This window comes from Crocodylus siamensis, chromosome 3, assembly GCF_052110815.1.
Source record: "Crocodylus siamensis isolate JL-2025a chromosome 3, ASM5211081v1, whole genome shotgun sequence".
Taxonomy (NCBI): Eukaryota; Metazoa; Chordata; order Crocodylia; family Crocodylidae; genus Crocodylus; species Crocodylus siamensis.
Genome location: NC_143397.1, coordinates 34,399,644 through 34,421,849, shown reverse-complemented (window position 1 = coordinate 34,421,849; position 22,206 = coordinate 34,399,644). Strand labels below are relative to the sequence as shown.

The 22,206-nt window shown below is 44.7% G+C and overlaps 1 protein-coding gene across 1 annotated transcript in view; it reads right to left on the bottom strand.

Moving 5' to 3' along the window:
• The window catches only part of ANKRD31 (ankyrin repeat domain 31), a 151,581-nt gene that overhangs the window by 9,469 nt on the left and 119,906 nt on the right, over nucleotides 1-22,206 (bottom strand). Inside the window, 2 exon segments of the mRNA XM_090037630.1 lie at nucleotides 15,476-15,572; nucleotides 16,878-17,018. Coding sequence (XP_089893756.1) covers nucleotides 15,476-15,572; nucleotides 16,878-17,018 — 238 coding nt within the window.

Genomic DNA, 22,206 nt, shown 5'->3' with positions numbered 1-22,206 from the left:
TTAAATTCTTTCAGTTTACAAGCCAATCTAATGATGGGTGGATCTGAGGAAGAATGGCGTACTGTATAAATCAAATTACAGTTCAAGTTAAATATTAACCAATAGTTACGCTGATCAGCAATTTATATTCACCAACAAAATCTATAGGAGCTGTCACTAACTGACTAGGTACTATGTACAGCCTCATAAAAAGTTTAGAGACCTCTCCCACACCACTAGTACTGTATTTTCTACATACAATATTCATCTCTCCCCCAAAACCAGCTACTGGAAATTGGAGTGTGCATTATATGCAAGAAATATGGTAAGAGCAAGTTCTGTCACTTACCAGATGAAAATGAATGTTAAATCTTCAGCAACCTGTAGCAATCACCAGGAGGAAAAGTGTAACGCCGACTGGGAGCCAACCCCAGATAGGCAAACCTCCCGCCTGGTTTACCAGCCACCTGTTTATATGACTAGGGCTGACATGAGGTGACGATGTCATCAGAGAACGCCTGCCAGCTCAAATAAAAGCTGGCGGCAGAAGGAACACTGAAGAGCATCAGCCAGGAGGCAGCTGTATGCTCCTGCCACCACAGCCAGATTCACTTCCATGCCGGGACCCAACATGGAGTCCCGGAAAGGGTAGGGACCCAGGATGGGGTCCCGAAGAGGGGTCTAGCCACACAACAGAGCGATACCTGGTGACCACACCAGGAAGGATGCCAAAGGACAGACTGCAGCACAGCACACAGGATGCATCAGTAGGGAGGATGAGTACTCCCTCCCTGGAGCCTTTGTTGGACTTTGCTTTTACAATTTAATTATCCCCTGAAGCTGGAAAAAGGCCACGAGCTATGTGCTGGGGCCAAGGGATCAAGGCTCTTGGGGACTCTAGGCGGGCACATTTAAAGTTTAGCAGGCAACCTACAGGCCAGAAGGCCCATGGTCCCATGGGCAATAAGCAGGACCACTAGATGCCCCACTGGTCTCTTAGGACCGGACCCAGAAGGAAGAGACCTAAACACAGCATGTGGTTTGCAACCTGATGCTGTGCTCATACTATGATGCTCAAAGCCCGTATCAGGGCCTGCCATGAAGACTGGTGCATAACGTGCCCAGTCAGTCCAACATCCAGGTGATTCCAGCTGGCTGGCACATGGAAGGGGGGTAGGGAAGGTGGAGACCCAGGAACACCCACTGACGATACCCTCCCACAAGTCTCAACTTAAAGGGCATCTTCTGATCCTGAACAGAACAATATCTGGCAGGCAAGTACTCGGGGGGGTCTTCCTGGGGAGGTAACATGAAGTCAGCAAAGGTGCCTCAGGTGAATCTAAGGCAGAATAAGAACAACCTATCCGGAGCCACTTGAGAGTGGCTGCATGAAGCCTGGTGGGTATACAACCCATATGGAGCAGAACAATGAGCAGGGTTGGCTCCCTAGCTGCTGTTACTTAGTTACTTATTACAACGTAAGATCTTCCTTTTTTCAACCTTTCAAAAACAAGGTGTGTATTACATTCTAGAGCAGGGGTCAGCAACGTTTTTGGGCAGAGTGCCATAAACACCTGTGATCTCAACTTGTAAGATGGTGTGTCAGGGGCAGATGGTGGGGGAGCCACAAAAGGTCCAATCCTTGTTGTGGCAGTGCAGACTTCGCCTCTTCCCTGCCATTCGCCCTGAGGTGGGTATGCCAAGCAAAATGCCTTCGAGTGCCACACTCTGACACCCACGACAGGGATTGCCTACCCCTGTTCTAGGGAATGTTTTATGTAAGAGAATATAGTATATTGTATGGCCAAATTCTATTTTTCAGTGACCATACTAAAAATCTTTGTCCCAAGTTTGTAAAAAATCACTCTTCAAAGAAGCAGAAATGTCTTAAACTGAAAGTGCAAACAAACAACTTTATACCAGCGTAATGTGCTTTTATATGGTATGAATATTGGACAGACACACAATACACAGGGTGAGCCATTATCCTCCAAGACAAAGTTGAAAAGTCAGAAGTAACCACACACACACACATACTACACTGGTGTACAGGATTGCATGTCTGTAACTCTAGTGAATTTTATCCCTAGATAGCCATTTGCTTAGTATAGACCTGTGATTCTCAAACAAGATGCTGTGGCACTCTGGAGTGCCGTGTGGTCCTTTCAAGGCTGCCACACAATGTTAGTACTGTTAGGTATGAAAACATAATTCATAAGACAAACCCAGAGGGTAAGTTCCTACAAGTGTTCACATGCATTTTCTGGGGGGCAAACAACAGCGGCACATTTGTGCTGCTGCTATTCGTCCCCGGGCACATATCTACACGCACATTCTGGCACATTGCAAATTGATTTGGGTGGGCTGGGGAGCCTTATCTAGGGCCCTAGGGGTCTCCCAGGCAAGCATCAGAGTGATTCCAGTGTTTGGAGCTTGAGTGGCAGCCAAAGAGTGACTCTGGCTGGCCAGCTTCCATTTTTGGTGGTCCACACTGCTTCCATGTGCACTGCACTACTTTTTTTTTTATGGCATTTTTGTTTTTATACCAGGAAGTCCTGGTGTACTATGTGCAGTGCTGCAAACTACATGTGCATGCTCATGGGAATGAAGTCAGAGATTTCAAATAGGAATCGGTAGTGTTAAAAACATTCTGACCTGTTGTGGTCTTTTAGAGTTCTTTGCAACAGAAGAATTGTTCTATTATTTTTCTATAGCCAAAAAATAAGCAAAAACTTAGAGCTGGCATTTTCCAATGGGTGCCCTCAGTCTAAAAAGGTTGAAAACTACTGGTGTAAATAGTGCTCAGTGCCATTTATTCTGCCACCCAGTGGTAAAGTGCTGTTAGACAGCCTACTACAGACAGCTACCTTGGGATTCTTGGTAAATTGTCCACTCTAGATACTGGCATAATTTATGTTGGTTTACAGGTTTGATATGAATTGCACTGGTGTTAATGTGTTGTATGTTCCCTCAATTTCTGTGAATTCCATAAAAAAGTAGCATGTAAATCCTCACATAGGCAACATGTAAAGGGGGCACATGCCTCCCCTGAGATTGGCTGCCGCAGAAGTTAGCACTGGTTTCTGCACGTGGTTGCCACCTCACCCCCTTGCCACCGATGTGGCTGCGGAAGGTTCCACTTGCCACCCACCACTCGCCACCGACACTGCTGCAGCCACCTGTGGGTGATCCCCTCTTGGCCTGCTCTCACTGCTGCCATCACCATGGCTGCCTGCAGGTGGTCCCCACTTGCCGCTGCCACACCCACACCCCCACTGCTGACACTGCCACTTGCGGGTGGTCACTGTGCCACCCCAGCCTCAGGAGGCATGCGTCATTCATGAATCCCCATATATTTTCATTCAACATTCCCAGGTAGGTTTGTCTAATTCCTTGTTTTGCCATAAAGTTTCTCAAGTAATGCTACAGGTAAAGCTACTGTTATTTTAAGTGGGATCAGAAAAGAAAGTAGATTATTTGCAATCATTTTGTTTGTCACTGTCTTGTATCTGCCCAAGCTCCTCTCCTCATCCATCTCTTTTTAAGGAGTACAATTATGTGAGGTATTTTCTTGCTAGTAAAGTTCCATACTAGAGAAGAAGATAGTAATATAGAAATAATATATTGGCCTGACTCAATTCCTTGCCTCCTGGCTTCTTGTTTGGTGTAGTAATGAATAATAATACTGTACTGTAGTGAGACAAGACATGCTGGGAAATTTGGTTGTCACACCAGACGACAAAGCTAACCTATTTAACGACTTATTTGCCTCCATTTTCCTGAGCAGAGATCGGATCAGCCCCCCCACTGGGTCCCCCTCAGGCCCCAGGGGAAGTGCACCTAGGCCATGGGTCAGTGAGTATCTAGTCAGGGAACTTCTGGAGGGACTGGATGTATTTAAATCAGCTGGTCCGGATGATCTCCACCCCAGAGTGCTGAGGGAATTAGCTGAGGTCATTGCAGGACCCCGGCACAGCTTTACGAGCGCTCGTGGTGCTCTGGTGTGGCGCCAGAGGACTGGAAGAGGGCCAATGTGGTTCCCATCTTCAAAAAAAGGGAGGAAGGAGGACCTGGGAAACTATAGGCCAGTTAGTCTTACCTCGATCTTGGGTAAGCTTTTCGAGAGAATTATTCTGGCACATGTCCATGAGGGGCCAGCAGGGGAGATTATGCTTAGGGGCAACCAACATGGGTTCATTAGAGGCAGGTCTTGTCAGACCAACCTGGTGGCCTTCTACGACCAGGTCACCAAATCTTAGATGCAGGGGTAGCAGTGGACAGAGTCTTCCTGGACTTTCGGAAGGCCTTTGAAGCTGTCTCTCACCCTGTTCTCATTATAAAACGGGGGGACTGTGGTGTCGACACCCACACAGTCAAATGGGTCGCTAACTGGCTGGAGGGCCGCACCCAGAGAGTGGTAGTGGATGGGTCATTTTCATCCTGGAGGGATGTGGGCAGTGGGGTTCCGCAGGGCTTGGTCCTCAGGCCTGCACTGTTCAACATCTTCATCAGTGACTTGGACGAGGGGGTAAAAAGCACCCTGTTCAAATTTGCTGATGACACTAAGATGTGGGGGGATGTGGGCATGCTAGAAGGAAGAAATAAGCTACAATTGGACCTAGACAGGTTGCAAGGGTGGGCGGATGAGAATAGGATGGGATTTAACATCGACAAGTGCAAGGTGATGCACCTGGGGAGGAAGAACCAGCAGCATACCTACAGGCTGGGGAACTCCCTTCTCGTCAGTGCAGAGGCAGAAAAGGATCTTGGAGTCATCATTGATGCCAAGATGAACATGGGCTGGCAGTGTGGGGATGCAGTCAGGAAGGCCAACCGCACCTTGTCATGCATCCACAGATGCATCTCAAGCAGGTCCAGGGAGGTGATACTCTCCCTCTACGCAGCACTGGTCAGGCCGCAGCTGAAGTACTGCATCCAGTTCTGGGCACCGCATTTCAAGAGGGATGTGGACAACATGGAGAGGGTCCAGAGGACGGCCACTCACATGATCGGGGGCAGCAGGGCAGGCCCTACAAGGAGAGGCTATGGGACCTGAACCTGTTCAGCCTCCACAAGAGAAGGCTGAGGGGGGATCTGGTGGCAGAGGGTAAATTCAGATTATACATCAGGAGGCGCTACTTTACTGTCAGGGTAGCTAGGATCTGGAACCAGCTTCCAAGCAAAGTGATGCTGGCTCCTACCCTGGGGGTCTTTAAGACAACGCTAGACAATCACCTTGCTGGGGTCGTTTGACCCCAGTACTGTTTCCTGCCATGGCAGGGGGGTCGGACTTGATAATCTGCTCAGGTCCCTTCCGACCCTACTAACTATGAAATTATGACTGCACATTTGCAGAAGAGTGGGCTATGGCAAACAAAATTATTAATATAAATAATCATTCTTGTCTTTAACTCATTTTTCTATAAAATCCTTCCTATAAATCCTTGGATTGATCTTAAAATTTTAATTGTTCAGATTTGCATACAATATTGTGGAACTAAATAACTTCTCCCACTACAGATAGGTGACAGTGATAACCATTTTTGTATTAATTGCACAGTTTGCCTGATAGTAACTGCAGGGAGCATGCTATGAAACCATGAAAGTGAATCTATTTCTTTAGTCATCTCCTCATGCAGAAAAGTGAAGGAGTTTGTTGAAGTTTTGTGACAATAGTTCTCAAATTACGGCAGGCAAGAGTGATCTATAGGACAACTAGAAGAGATTATGTTATATGGCAATAATGGATCAAGAAAAATGGATTGATCATCATAGATATATTTTACAAACTGGTCCCTAAAAAAAATAGCTGGAGAACCAGTTTAAAATTATTAATCATGACTTGATTTGTTTGCTGTTTGTAACTTACAAAGAGCAAAAAGTCTTGGCGCTAAATATGTTGGGAATTTTTTTTCTGTGCATCTCATTAGCAAATTGATAAAAAAAGTCAGTGTGTAGTCAAATATACACAAATATCTTTGAACCCAGAGCTCAAATAGCAGCACAACTATGAAATGGCTACAGATTGGAAACATGTTCTAGGTATGAGCACACACTTATTATCTCTATTTGTTTTTAGTGTTCAAAGCATAATGTTTACAGGATCATTTACTTGTCTTGTACTCTTTATACATTTTCCAGTTGCATTATATGACGGCATTTTATAATCCACAAGGTAACATGAGAAGACATTTATAAGATAACTGAAATAGGCTTATCTTCAGTAACAACCCCTTTCCTATAGTACAGTAATTGCTGTTACTGTTACTCCAGTATTGTCAACCTTAAGCATTCAAGAATCCTGAGTCAGGCTGGCTTTAAGAGTGATTTTCTAAAAATACTAAATGTGGGTGTCCTGGGAGAGAGTGGGAGGAAGGACCCTGAATCAAAAGGGCTGGCAATCACCAGCCAGTGGGGATAAAACCAGCTGCCAGGGGAAATGAGGGAAGAAGAGGAGCAGACCCGAGGAGGACACAACCACAGGGTGCCCTTCGGGAGGCTCTTGGGGAAGAAGGGCAACAGCCCGAAGAGTCAGCGGAGGCTCCGGGCACTGACTCTGGCAGCAGCGACAAGGAACAGCTCGACAGAGAGAGAGACGAACCAGAAGCAGCTCCTGCAGCCAACAAAGGCAGCAGAGACTGAGGGAACAGAAAGGTGGATGTAGTGACCCACACCGCAACAGGTGGGAATATCGGGGCCAGTGGGGAGGTGGAGGAATCTCCCCCTTTTAGGAGATTCCCAGCAGGAACAGCATGAAGGGCTGTGAAGAGGCAGGATACCTACCCTGAATACAGGGAGCAACAAATAGTGACACCATAGGAGGGAGAGAAGTGGGGAAGGACCATACTCCAGGAAGAGGCGGATAAAGTGGGAGAAACAACCCCCACAGGAGGACATGGGCATTTGGCCCCGCATAGGCCTTAGGGAATGAGGCACCCAGCACCCTGATGGAAGGGACCAGGAAAGGGGCCCAGGCAGATTCCCCAAAATAGAACAGGGTATTATTTTGTGTTTTTCTTTTGAGTTTCCTTGTTTGAAGGAGTTGAGGGTCAAGGGAGATGATATGGCTAAGGTATTCAGTACAGGGCCCGTAGGGGCAACACACTGGGTTTAGGAGCCTACTGTAGTATCTTACTCTAGAGGGCGCAGGCTTCACAACTGAGAGTACCAACTGCAAACAACCTGGGGCGGGTTGAGCAAAGGGGTTTCGAGAACCAGTACCAAAGACAAGGAGGGACTTGAAAGGCCTCCACAACCATGCAAGAGTGAGGGTGTGGCCAGGAAAACTCAGTGATCCATCAAGGTGGTGTAAGGTCAGGGTGTAGGGGTGGCGGAGCCCTGCAAGTGACCGTCAGGCAGACCTCGTGCCACAGGAGGACCCTGTGTAGTCACCCCATCACTGAGAAACATTCAAAGTTGTGGCAAGCGAGATTGGGGAAGACCACTTGAGGAGTAAACATCTACCTGGCAGTACTGGAGTCAGTAAGATGTACACCACCAGCTACTCGAACCAAGGCTGCATGTGACCGGGCATTTGAGGCCCGACGCTCACAGTGGGATTATTTTTGTTCTTCTTTGGGGGTTTTGAGCCATAGGCCACACTCTAGTCACATTTTCAAGCTTTGCTCCACAAACACAGAGACAAGAAAGTTACTTGTCCCAGGAAAGGCTCTTGTCAGCTGATTGCCCGACTCCAGAAGCTGGGACCTTACATACAATACAACATATAATCATGAAATTTGCAAGAATTAGAAACATGGCTATTTACTATGGAATCTATAAAAGTGTTAAAGACTTTCCAGGAGAAATGTGAGATAGTGGACTAGAATCTGGTTTTGGTTACACCGATGTAATCTGGATTAATTTCAAGGGAGTTAACTGAATTATGTGTAGAAGAGGTGGATTTGTCCAACAGTGTCTCAAACAGTTTACAGTCTGAAGGCTTGTTTCTGAAACTCCTACAAATACATATTACCAAGACCAATACGTACCAATGACAGTCCCCAAACTCTAAGAGGAATAGAAAGGACTGTTGATTAAAAAGTTATAATGGAAATAATAATTCTTTTAAACATTTTGCAATGTCTTCAGTCTAAGCACTGCAATACTGTGCTAATGCATAAGGACCAGAAAATAAAACTGACTAGAAAGAACAACGAAAACCTGAAGCAGACTCCTATTTTTTCATTTTTTCAAGTTAACTGAAATTCAAGAAGTAAAATTCTGGAATGCTAAATAAATGCAACTGAGTTTTGCACAGAGAAGGAAGGGTGACTTTACTTGGCACACCGAAGAGGGAGGCAATGGTGTTACAGAAGTGTAACCACCTGGGTCTTAGTAAACAAACTCCAAAGGAATAACAAAGCGGGGCTTAATCTGTCTGTGGGCTATTTGGAATCTCCCTACATTTATAAAATCCTCATTTAGGGGTCTCAGTGAGAGGGTGGTTTCCAGAAACTTTTCCCCAGCTGGGGTTTTCCTTCCTAGTAGACTTTACATTGCTTTGTTTTGATTTTTTCCCCATTTCTCCTAGCAAATGTTTTATCTCTGAGCATAAAAACAGATAAGCTTTTTCTTGGAACTGAACTTAAAAGGATTGGGACCTATAACCTGGAGATGTGGAAATTGAGTTGGCAGTTATATTTCCTAAGAATTTTGGTACCTGCTAAGAAGTTCCCTTTTGCTGCATAATCCCTTTTGCTGAATATGCTGATGGTAAAATATTTTTGTGAGTTTTAAAGTTATAGTTTCATAGTTTATATATTTTTATGATATCATTCAGTCTTTTTTGTTTTTTCTTATGTGAAACACCGCTTCTGCTGGACCTGTCTCAGTCATGGAACTGCTGAATTTGTGTGTGCCCTACCTGTAGACAATTTAAGTGCTCAAATCCTCTGGCAATGAGGGTCATACCAGCAATTATAAAGTTAAACAGACTTATAATTGAAGACTGCTTTTCAAGAAACTTGTGCTATTTCCCAGAAATGAGGAAAAGCTACTAATCAAATTATGCAAAAAATTCAAGAGGTCTGAGCAACTCCTCACCCATTCAGTTTTCTTGCCTTTCAGTAAAAGGTTGGACCTATCCCTACCTGTACCACTTTCTCTCTTGGGTGGTGTTTCTTTCCCCAGTTCTCTCTTCCTTCTCTTCCCAATCTGGTTCTCCTCTCCCTCTCTTTCTTTTCTCCATATCAGTTCTCTCTCTCTGTCTCCTTTCTTGACAGTACATTTCCCCAGCGTCTACTTCAGAGAGTAGCAACATTCCCACATCTTCCACTTGTGAAACTGCTGGAGTTTTCTGATGTGCATTGCCTGGTTCAAAGTTGCTGAACAGTGGAAATGGCACCACACTTGATATGGTTCTAAGTGTGACTGTTTAATTCTTAAGTGACAAACCTCATTCCTGATCGTTAAAAAGATCAATATTTCTTTCAAAAACCCATAGCACAATTTAAGGCACGTGTGTTCTGTATGCTCAGGAAGATCACTAAAGTCACTCAGCTTTAAAGTTTATCATGGAAGTAAATTCTGAAATGCTCTGAGGTTCTGTAACTCATATATGGGAAGTCCCCTGCTTCTCCACAGGGTCTTGTTACCAGCCACTGAGCCAACTGAGGTATTAGTTTTATCCACTGAGCACATTACACTAGCACCCTGTGGCAGGACAACCTAGGGATGCCATGAACTCCCCTAGCGCCTCCACCTACCGTGCCAAATCAGGTCCAAATGCACCCTCTGTATTTCGCCCGCCACATCTTGCTGGTAAATGTTGTTAAAGGGAGGCTGCCTTCTTGCCCTCCTTGGCACAGTGCCTTGATGTACTGGGGCTCCATCTAGTTGCCCGCCTGTGCCCTCACGGGCACCTCCTGGTGTCTCTCCGCGGCTCTCGCAGCCCCCACCAGGGCCTTGCCTCATGATCCCCGCACTCTCGCCCCCACCAGGGCCTTGCCTCGCGATCCCTGCACTCTCGCCCCCACCGGGGCCTTGCCTCGCGATCCCTGCACTCTCGCCCCCACCGGGGCCTGCCTGCCCGCACCGGGGCCTCATCTCGATAGGGCTCAGGTGGCCTCGGCCTTACCTGGCCCTCAGACCCCCTTTCCAGGTCCTACACCCCACTGGGGCGTCCCACAATTGGGGCTCAGGTGGCCTCAGCCTTACCTGGCCCCAGACCCCTTTTCTGGGTCTCATGCCCACTGGGCTTCTCACAATTGGGCTCAGGCAGCCTCAGCCTTACCTGGCCCCAGACCCCTTTCCTGGGTCTCATGCGCTCCCCGCCCACACTGGACTCCTCCTGATAATCGCCCACACTGGGGCTGGGGTTGGGACACCCCAAAACACAACACCCTCTCCAGCACCAGGAACGCCCCCCCCACCACTGGGGAGCTCCCATGAGGCCTCCTACAGCCTCGCCCGGTTCTCCAGTGTTATATCACAAGCAAAACAGAAAACACAAAGCTCCTTGGCTATAACATAAATCCCAAGCCAACCTGGCTATCCTTCATCCATATCCCTGTCAGGGTTCTCTCCACCCTGTACCATCATGCCAACACTGCTCAGGCCATCAGGCTTCCTTGCTATGCCCACCCTGCTTGCTCCAGCTTCTTCAGCTGCCAAAGGGGAACTGACCTTCCAGCCTCAGCCTGGCTGTTTATATAAGCCAGGCCCTGCCCCCTTCTGGTCAGCTGACCCAACTGGTTGTCTCAGCAACCCACCTGTGCTGCCCTGGTGAGTGGCAGCTGAGCCCATATTACTGTTACCAGTAGCAGGCACCCTAGTGCTCTACTACACACCCACTGAGCCAACTGGGGTATTAGCTTTATTTTACACTGCTATTCTTTGGCAACATTCCATGTTTGCAATGAAAATTTCACTCAGAAAAGAGCCTTAGTATAAATAGAGGTTCTCAGCCTTTTCAGACTCGAAGCATCCCTCAATAGACTTGAAGTACCCCTTGCCAGCTCATAGTTTTCCTCTCTTTTTCTGAACACAGAAAAATAATAGAGCAATTCTGTTGCAAAGAACTCAGGAAGACAACAACAGGTTAGAATATTTTTAATACTGCAGATTCCTATTTGAAAACACTGGGTGCATCCAGATGAGCATGCATGTACCTCTTGCGGCATCTCAAATCAGTCTGAGATGCCACAAGAGGAACCCTGAAAATGAAAAAAATGTTCCCCATGCTCCATATTTGTAGAACAGGGTCTAAATTTGATACCTGGATTTCCAGCTACCAAAAAAAAAAATCACCCTGGAAAAAAGCGGGGCAGGGCATGGTTCCCCAGCATGCCCTGAGGCAAGCCAGGGGTTTGGACCTCCAGAGATGCTCTGGCATCTGGCCAGAGCATCTGTATGGTGCCTCTGCTGCCCTAGCATGCCACGTACGCATGCAGGGAGGCAAGCAGGAGTGGTGCAAGGTGGCATGACCCAGGTACTGTCTCTGCTAAGTAGGAAATGGGGGTGGGAGGTTGTGGGGGGTTCTGTGGGGGTAGGTCCCCCACAGGGCCCACAGCCCCCATCATGGCAGCAGTGGCCATCAGGACCCCAGAGCCCACTGCGTCCAGAGCCCCCAGTGGTACAGTGCAGCCTCAGCCACCTCAGACCCAGTGCCATTTGTGCCACTTGTCAAGGGTCCAGCCTGGCGTGGCCTTCAGGCAGCACTGGGGCTGCTCAAGCTGTCACCTGGGGCCTGGCGCTGCTCTCAGGGACCGTGTGTTGAGCCAGGTCGGGTTCTGCCTCCAGAGGCTGCATACGGCCCATGGAGATAAGACCCAGCCTGGCACAACACACACTCCCTGCAAGTAATGCCAGGCCCCAGGGGACAGCCCAAGCAGCCCTGGTGCTGCCTGAAGGCACATAGCCCTGTGCCAATTCCACAACAAGCGGCATGGGCAGTGCTGCAGGTCCTGCAGGAGGGGGCAGTCCATGAGCTGCAAGGGGGAGCTGCACCCTGCAGGGGGCAAGAGACCCACCTGTTCTGAGCAGCCCCCCAAATGGCCTCCCCACACCCACAGTTGCTCCACAATCCACTCACAAGCCCCACACTCCCAAGACATCCCCACAAACCCCTCACCCACATACCTGGCTCTATGGGTTAGGAGTGAAGGGACTGGGATGGAAGGGGAGGGGCAGGCTGTGGGTTGAGAGTGAGGAGCAAGGGCAGGGGCAGGGCACTGGCATATCAGTGCTGCTCAGCGCCACACATCCTGGTGAGCAAAGGGGTAGGGGCAGCTCTGACTTTTATATAACAAAACCCCAAAAGTAAATGCCAAAGTGTATAGATATTTAGACTTTATTTTATGATTATGATGGAGGCAACTGGTAGGCTTCCAAATGGCTTTAAACTTGTAAATAAGACATTGCCCAACTGATCTGTCTATATGTAGTGGCATTTCATTTTAATAGCGGAAGAACACAATTTTGGGTATTTTAATGAGAGAATTTGGGTTTCTTATCAGAGAATTTGCAATTTTTAACCAGGGAACACCCGGATCTCTGCTGGTAAAACAAGTGGCAAGATCTGGGTAGAGGAGCCTGTCCAGTGCTAGCTCTGGGGACTCAACTGGAGGGCACATGAGGTGGCTGACCTCTTGGCCCCAAATGGCCAAGAGGACACACTTTGACAGTTCATAGCAGGCCATAGCAAGGAGCACATCTTCTGGGTGATAGCTGCCCAGATGGGAAAGTGGGGGCACCCTATCTGGGTCTGGCAGGCATGCAGCCAGGGGGCTGCAGGTCCAAGGGGGTCGATGCTGTTGCAGGTGGCAGCAGATCACAGTCAGGCAGCAGCCCCCACTGCCAGACTGCTGCAACGGGTAGAGGGTACAGGTTAGGACTGCTTCAGCAGTCCAGCTGGCACAAGGGGTAGTGTCCCTAGATACCAACTGGCTGGGCCTCAGAAGCTCCTGAGGGCAAGTAGCCCTGAGCTGCTCACCAGAGCTGGTTCTTATATTGCTGGGGCCAGCACAGGGCAGGATTTTTTACTGCTGGGGCCAGTACAGGTGCTGTCGCCAGCCTCTAGTTCCCTCTGGCTGCAGATCCAGGAGGAGCTGGGTCATTTTGCCCCAGGTGGTACAACTTGACCCACACCAAAGTGCATGTCCAAGCACATGTGCTGAGGCAAAAATCCCCGGCATAAATTTGTGCCGCTCCTTTTGAGCTGCTGCAAGTGCACATGCCTACATGTGTGAATGTGCCCACTGGGTTTATCTTGTGGATCATATTTGTACACCTAACAGTGCTAATATGGCATGGCACCCTGGCACCACTGGTATAAATTATATGAAAGCTTTGTTATTTGGCTCAAAATAAACATAAATACACAGGATTACATCTAGTGGAAAAACACTACTTTCACTTAGATTTATGCAACACTACCAAAGCCAATGGTTCACCTCGTATCACAGATCTGAACTGGCATGGAGATAAAAATTCTGAGCAGACCCACACCCAGCTGTGGCAATTCAGAGCAACATACTGTTTTGAACACCCCCCCCCCACACCCATTCTAAGGCCTGTCACAAAATAAAAGTCTGTGAGGATTGCTCTAATCCACATAAAGCAACTAATGGTCCCAGAGTCTCTTCCAGCATCTGAGGATCTCCAGGGAACAGGGACCACATTAGGGATGCCCACTTCTGCAGACCCTCCTCTTGCAGTGGTAGCCTACATACTATGCTTACATGCATACTACATGTATTACTATAATCTCATTTTCTTTCAAGCCGTTCTGGAATATACAAATGACAAATTTGTTTCCTTTTCTGACATAGGCATCAGCTCTGACTTCCCTAACACCAAATATCGTTTGTTTGCTCCCCGGCACCTGTTTGCTGGTGAATATTAAGCCTTTACGCAGCTCTTCAGTCTGATGAATATAATACAACCTCAGATATAAAACTAAATTTCAGTTTGCACTCCTGCCAACAGCTAGCCTGGAATCATCATTTTAAGGCTTAGGACCTAATTCAAATCTGACCAATTTCATGCTGCCATAAGTGGTGCCAGCAAAGTTACACCAGCCTGACAGCAGAAACAGAATCTGATTCGTAGAATCATACGAATTTAGGGTTGGAAGGGACCTCAGGAGGTCATCTAGACCAACCCACTGACAAAGCAGGATCATCCCTAACTATATCATTCCAGTCAGGACATTACCAAGCCAGGTCTTTAAAACCTCCAAAGATGGAGATTCTACAACCTCTCTGGGTAACCTGTTCCCATGCTTTACTTCCCTCCTAATGAGAAACATAGTTTTAATATCTAACCTAAACTTCCCTTGCTGCAACTTGGAACCATTTCTCCTTGTTCTGTCACCTGCCACAAATGAGAACACAGTCTACATCCATTACTTAGGTTGAGTAGTTCTAGCTTATCTGTGAAGTCCCAATAAAGTGAGACTACTCCCTAAAAGCCATTTAGCCTTGGAAAGGACTAGAGATCTGGGTTGCCCATAGATCAATAATACCACTTATAGGCCTGATTCTGTACTTAGAACAGCATTGTGAAGAGCCAGCCACTCAGGCTTCAAGGAGACCACACAGGTACAAAGGTCTACCTGCATATTTCTCAGGATCAAGGCCTTGGAAGCCATTATACCTGTGAAGTGACACATGTGAAAGCACCTGGACCACGTTTGCACTAAGCAAAAGAAAGATGTGTCCTTGACCAGTTAAGTCAAATTAAAATGCTTGAGTTAGGAATTCAACTTTCCTAGGGAAGGTATTGCATTACCATTGCCATTGCTCAATAGTTTCTGGTTTATTTTTCTTGCACTATGGAAAAATGTACTTACATATTGCTGTATATAAATATGTTTGTAATACTTCACTTTTTGAATACTTAACTGAATGCAACACTCATTTTACTGGTTTAATGTTCAGTTTTCAAACTTCAAAAATTATGTCTAAAGCTAGTACCCCAGGAGCTAAGCCACCTACATGTGCCTAACTTTGAAAATGAAACTTAAGCTCCTAAGTCACTTAAGTGCCTTTGAAAATGTTGCCTAGTGCTAGCTAATTCAATTAAAACGTGGTTTTAGTTCTTGTTCTTATTTATTTTTAGACAGTAAAGAAACACTGGTTATTCTGTTGGGCACAAGAGTATTTACCAAATAGGTTTATTTCTTTTGCTTGAAAAGCATGTTTTAATATGCACATATAACTACATTCCCAGCTTGCTAACCTGAGTATAGAGCACAACAAACAACTGCTACATTGATTATTGAGATCACTGCTTCTTCTATATACTAAATAAATTTAAAATAAAATTATCTAGCATCCAAAACATTCAAAAATATTCTTTCTACCAAATTGCCATGGGCCAGGATAGAAAACAGCATCTCTAAATATTTTTTTCAAGCGTACTATCTGTAATGAATATAATTCCTGAAACAAGCCAGGAAGGGGGTGAATAAACTGTGGAAATTTCAGCACATTAAAAACCACTTTCTACTACTTCCAACCACAGTGGAAACTATGTTTAAGTCTGTACATACCAGAAGGCTCTTTTAGTTGTGATGTTACTTCTGGTTTGTTAGGAACAGATGCTTCTTCAACCAGAAGTTTTGACAGCTCTGTCCCAAGGTATACAACCTGTGTACAAACAACTCTTTATGAATAACTGGTTCTTTTCTTTTACTTTGTATTTTTTGTCATAAGAGTAAGAGACATCACGTGTCTTTCATAACTAATGTGCATGGGCCTCATTTGTGTATGCTGTTTCTTCCTTCAAGTGCATATCTGCACCCAGTTTTGTACAGATACACTCATGTAAACCTTAGATACATCATATTATTATTTTTCCCATCTGCAGATAAGCATGTCTCATTTGAACATCAGCTTAATTGGATTTGTATTACATGGGGGACAAGTTCAGATCTCAAATAAAATCAGTTTGTAAGCAGGAAATTTGGGACAGGTTGCAACTTCAAGCAGAAACACTATTTTGTCTTCTTTCTCTGTGGAAATACTTAGCTGCTGAGGTGTTGCCAAGTGCCTCAGAATCCAAGCAACTTGTCTCCTGCTCTTCTTTATTAGCACCATCCAGAAGTTGTAAAAGTATGTGTGGAACAACAATAAGGTGTGGAAAAGTGAAAGAGTCAGTGTTTACGGGGCACATGTAGATTCAGGACACACTGAAACTACCACTGAATAAAGTGCAAAGGCCATACTTGTCAACATCAGTTCTGCTGTAACCTCCCTCACAAAATAAACCGAACAAATAACTGTTAAAAAAATGTACCAAAATATAAACTCTCTATTGAAATCTGCATTTCAGTTATATGAAGAGAAAGAAAAGGTACAACATAAATAAAAAGGAAAGAAAAACATTTTTAAAGCAGAACCAAATTCTATAACATTTTAATCCCAAATATTATAATAAATATTATTAAATGAGTTCAATGAATAGTCAAGAGAATAAAAACTGGGGAACTGAAGGGATAAAGATATGTGTTGTCAGATTAAAACACTTTATTTTTTTTCATCTATTTAGCTAACCATTTCCTTACACCTTTAATTAAAGAATCACTATAGGCCTGCTCTGCACCCTATCAGCTGTACCTTAAGTGCTGAGAGAAGTTAAAATGCCAACTCTTATAGACAGCAGAAGTACAATGCACTTTTAAAAATACAAGGAAAAGCTGAAAGGAACGCTGAGGGTAAAAGACTAATGAAGTTGTTGAGGAATTTCTAGGACATATACTGCAAAGATGCTTAAGGGGATTTCTCAGATGTCTGGTACCTTATGGTTTAGAACCTTTACATTACAGGAGTTTCCAACTGATTGCAAAGCTAGATGCGTAGATCCTAGAGTGACAATCTACTAAGATGAGGATCTTTAAAGGAAAGAATTCCAAAGCTCCTAACAGATGTTTTTAGAGATAACAATGGACCTACCTTATTCCATGCATATTTCCAGCTCACAGAAATATCATTTCCTAGTAGTGCTTTTACCCACTGAACAGGATTTCCATGAATTCTGTTTTCACTGGTCTGGATTCTGCCATCTCTCAAAAGAGTGGCCTTATGACTGAAGTCCTAAACATGAAAAATAAGAAATGAATCAAGGCTACTAAATTAACAAATCACAATGAATACCCTTAAAATTTAAAAAAAAACGTATAAGGTCTTTCACCTGAAAAAAAAATCAGCTAGCTCCTTTCGCAACTTTTCTTTATTCAAAATGTTTCCAAGAAATGAATATCATGATTATAAATTGAAATATGTAAAATATGTTTACTTACCCTTTTGGACTTGATGATCTCTCAGGTCCCTTCTGACCCTACAAACTATGAAACCCTATAAAACTTCTTATTTGAAAGGTTTTGGGCACACACAAGGAACCTGTGCACAAGTGTCAACAGTACTTACGCAGTTGGGAAATTACCATTCAGGTGCTCAAAAGTAAACAGAATTCTTCCCTTGGTCTACAAACAGACTCCATTTTAAGTATGAATGAATGAGCCCTGTTTGTGTAAGACTGTATTCTTTTTAATAGCAGTGCCCCTCAGGGCTAGGTCTGCATCCTGCATATCCTTGTGGCCTGTGCTGCTCAGGGTATAAGGACTTTATCTGTAGTTGAAACCATCTACAGCAACCTTTAGAGCTCATGGGGTATAGACATGGCCCCACTGCACACTAGATTCATTTCAAATAACAATCTCATATACATGGGTTACTTGCATGCCTAAAATGGTACCTAGGTGGACAACAGTTAAAGAGTTTGGACACATGGCTTATTTACATAGTGTATCTCATCTTTAAACCAATATGAGCATGGAGCAGACACATGATGTAAATCCCCATCCCAGTATAACTTACTTGAATCTGGTGCTGAATTACTTCAGGAATACAAAGTTAAAATATATCAGTGTAAGTTACACCAATGTAAGTTTTATGTATCTGCAGCCACCTGCAAGCAGCCATTTGCTGTAGGCCAGGGGCAAGCAATTATTTTGGGTGGAGGGCCATTTGCCAAGTTTTGACAAGCTGTTGAGGGCTGCATAGGTAGCTCTGCCCCTTGACAGGTGCCCTGTGTCCCCCCTTCTCCCCCCCATCACCATCTTGGGACTGGAAGTCCCACCCCCTAACCCCTGACCTTTGCCACCAGAAGTCCCTCCCCTTGCCCCTGGAAGTACTTCTTTCAGGAAGGGGTTTTGCCATCTCAGAACCAGAAAAATATCAAATAATATTCTAAAAAGTGAACATCTAAAATATTCATTAATTTGATTTCAAAAAATATGTTTTGTCCTGGTTTACATGTGTTTCTGTAGTGTACACAAAGGTGATCAGTAAGTATCTTTAAGTAGCAGCAGAAACACCAGTGCACCTAATCAAAACTCCCAGTTTTACTAGTAGTCACTGTCCAATGCTTCAGAGGAAAGTGGAAAAAAAACCCCCAAACCCCAGAATCCAGTAAGAATTCACATGGGGAAAAGATTTCCTTCTTGGCCCCTGCAGGTGACTAGCAGAAGTTCTGAAGTACGGGACTGCCAGATACCTACCAAATTGCAAGTTACCTCTGTGCTCCAAATACCAATGTAAGTGCATATATTGCACATGCTGACTACTAAAGCAAGAGCTTTCTATCTTATCATACTATTCCTCCCATAAACTTACTGAGTTTGGTATAAAGCTATTCAGGTTCTTTGTCCCTAATGTCTTGTTTGGATGACCATTCCAAAACTTCATTCCTCTGACAGTAATAAATATGCTAATTTCTGATCCAAACTTGTTCATAACTAGTTTTTGTACTAGCATTGTTCTTCAGCCTAAAACGTTCATTTTCCTTACTAATACTGTGATATAAGAAATATTAAAAAACATAATGCAAATATATTCAAATCAACATTTGCAAGAAATACCAGTGAGAATGCTTTTTAAAAATAGGGGATTTGACAGTCTTTATAGTATACAGTGTTAATTAAAAGAGAGATCGTAAATATTTTTGCTCTAATGCTACTAATAGAGCATGATTTGGCAAACATTTATGCAGGTGAATTAATTTGTTTATGCAAGCATTCCAGTGTAGTTAACATGCAGCAGTTCATAGCACTTAATTATAGCGTAGTACAGTTCTGTATATACTTGGCTTAGTTCAACTAACATGTTTAAATAACTCAGTTGCAGCCTGTGACAAGGGCATGCTCAAGGGCTGCCATGACGTCTGCTGTTGGCCATGAGATCCCTGTCCCAGCTCCAATTCTAAGGGACCCTCAACTCCTTTATTTGCCTGTCATGCAAAATGTGTGGCAGGGAAGATCAGAGGGGATGGGAGACAAAAGGTGCAACAGGTAGGTGTGGGGAGGAAGTATATTATTACCCTAATAAATGATATACTACAATGTGGAGGACTAGAATATTTTTTTCTGATGCTGATCTCAAGGACTATTTCAACAACCAAAATGAATCTACATCCAACAACACTTCATCCTATGACAACACTGAGTAAATGATAAAACACCAAAAAAACCCAAGAAAATATCAGATTGGATACTTCCCAGTGGATGAAATTCAAACCTTGACTGCTATATTGACTGCTTCAGAGAAAGAATGAACAACGAAATATTCAACAAACACCACCATAACAACCTCTCCCTCTCAGAAAGAAGGGCCATAGAATCTCTAAGATCCAACCACCAAATAGTAATAAAACCAGCAGAAAAAGGAGGAGCTATAGTTATCCTTAACAGTGAAAACTACATTAAAAAGCCAACAGATAACTCTCTGACACCACCTACTACAAAAGCTAGAGGAAGATCCTACTCCCCTTTTCACTTTAAAACTCAAAACCACCCTCAAATCATTTCCATATGAACTACACGAAAAACTATGGCACATTATAACCCCAGGTAACCTCTCTACATTTTACTAGCTACATTCTATCATCAGCTCAACATTCCCCACTTCCCCCCCACCACTTACCTGTCTCTTACCTATTGTCTCACATCCCCTCTGATCTTACCTGTCTCTTACCTATTGTCTCACATCCCCTCTGATCTCCCCTGCTATGTATTTGCACTTTCACAGACCTTCATTTTGCATATTAGTTTAAACTTCTATTCAACCCAGGGGAACACACAGACACCAGCAGACTCTCCCTATGCTTAAAGAAGGGTGTTTGTGTCTGAAAGCTTGCAAAGAACATTTTTTCTACCTATTTAGTTGGTCTAATAAAAGATATCACCAAAGAACCATGTAATTCTCAAACAGTATTTCATTATACCATAAAAAGAAACACGCATAAGAGTTTTCATACAAGGTAGCATCCCCATAGATTTTTACCATCACCATCATGAGTTTACTTATTTTTAAATCTCAAAGTTTTCCAGGGGCATAGGTGAAGCTTAACAATCACCTCACCAAAGCAAAATGAGATGTGTTTGTTCTGATCCATCTTTATTTCAATGCCGATTGTCAATGCGTTGCTGGCTTACAGGGACATAATGCAGCTTGTCATATGTGATGGTGACAAACATCCTTGCTTCTGCAGATGGGGACGCAGCATAATAAGGGAACTGAAAAGCCCCTGACAAGCTGATGTTCCAGTGTCCATGCAAGGATACAGCAGATTGAATCCTCCAGTAATGCCAGATGGGAAGAGGGGTTTTGTTTGGTTTTTTTTAACAGCAGCCCCCCAGCGGAAACCCCAAAATACAAACTAGCTCACCTCACTTTTCTACCCATGGGATAATAGATCATAACTAATTGGGATGGGGCATGGGGGATGATAATAAAATCATTGATTTGATCCAGCAAATCTGTAATGATTGGATAATACCCCTAATGCAGGAGGTACTTCCATTTCTTATCCCTAGAAATGATTTCAAAAGACGAGTCTTCATTAATATTGTTCCAGCTGTGCAAGTACTGCATTTCTGTTAATCCTACCTTGCAGTTTCCCAGGAGATCCAAAGATTTAGCCAGCTGTATGATAAAGTTCAAGTTGGTATTCTGTGGGAAAATCTTGGTGCTGACATTAATCGGCAAGGTGATGTATAAGCCATCATCACTTATCTCATCCTTCTGGCAGAGGTAATGGTTTTTCTTTTACCCCTGTACATTACAAACTTGGAAGGCTTCTACCTAGCTGTTAAATTTAGCCAGCCACCCCAACCATTTCACCAACAACTGCTTCTTTCTCCCCTTTCCTTTCACTGTGTAACCTGGGTGCACTCAAGTATGTGCTCCCCTCTCCAAATAGAAGGAATGGGTAGCTAGGCAGGAGTGCTGTGAGAGGGATCTGCAAATACAAACCAGTTCCCTCTATTCCCTATATAGTCAGGGAATGCTTAACTATATACAAATGTATTAATATTTACAGGGAACCTTCAAAAATAAATATAAATATAGATATCTACATATAATATGTGACTATAAACCTTATTCTCTATATACATATATATATCGATGACAGTTTACCACCACTGGGACTTCAAATAAGTTGCAGATGAACACAGGTAAGCAATAGGGAAGGATCCCAGCAGGGCCCCAGCATAAACAATACACTGTAAGTTCTAATAAACAATACATTTACAAACTATAAGGCACATAAACATCAAAAATAAATCTGACTCTTTAAAAGTCTCCAAAGCCCAGGCTGTTCCTAAGGCTTTGGCTGCACCCCAGTGACTAGTGGGAGGGGAAAATCCTAATACCCCCTGGGCCTTCCACAAACCCCAATGAGGCCTATAAACTCAGAGAGGCCCTCTCCCCCTGGGACCTCCCCTCTAGGAGCCCCTTACTAACCTGGAGGAACTTCCCCTCCCCTGTAGGAATCCCTTTCCCCAGCAACTCATGACTTCAGGGTCCAGAGTAGTCTTTGGCCCCTTAGGCACTTTGCTTCTCGCTTGCAGGAGCCTCCAGGGCCTTTGACTCCTCCTGGGCTGCTCACCCACTTGGAGCCCCAAGCACCGTCACATGCTCCTGAGGACTCTGTCTTCTCCTCAGGGTTGGAGGCCCAGGCCACCTCATGCAACACTGGGGCTTGGTTCATTCCCGGACCCTCCGTGCAGTGTTGTCTGCACCAGGCTGCTGGCTCTGGGCCAGGGGGCCCCAGACCTGAGCTTCCACAAGCAGCTCCCAAGGTCCCAATCCCTCCAAAATTGCTCTGTGCCACGCTGTCAGCACTGATTGCCTGGCCCTGTGCCAAGGGTTGCAGATCTGAACTGCCTCAAGTGGCTCCCAGAGTCCTGCTCTGTGCACCAGCTTGTGTTCCTGGCTGTAC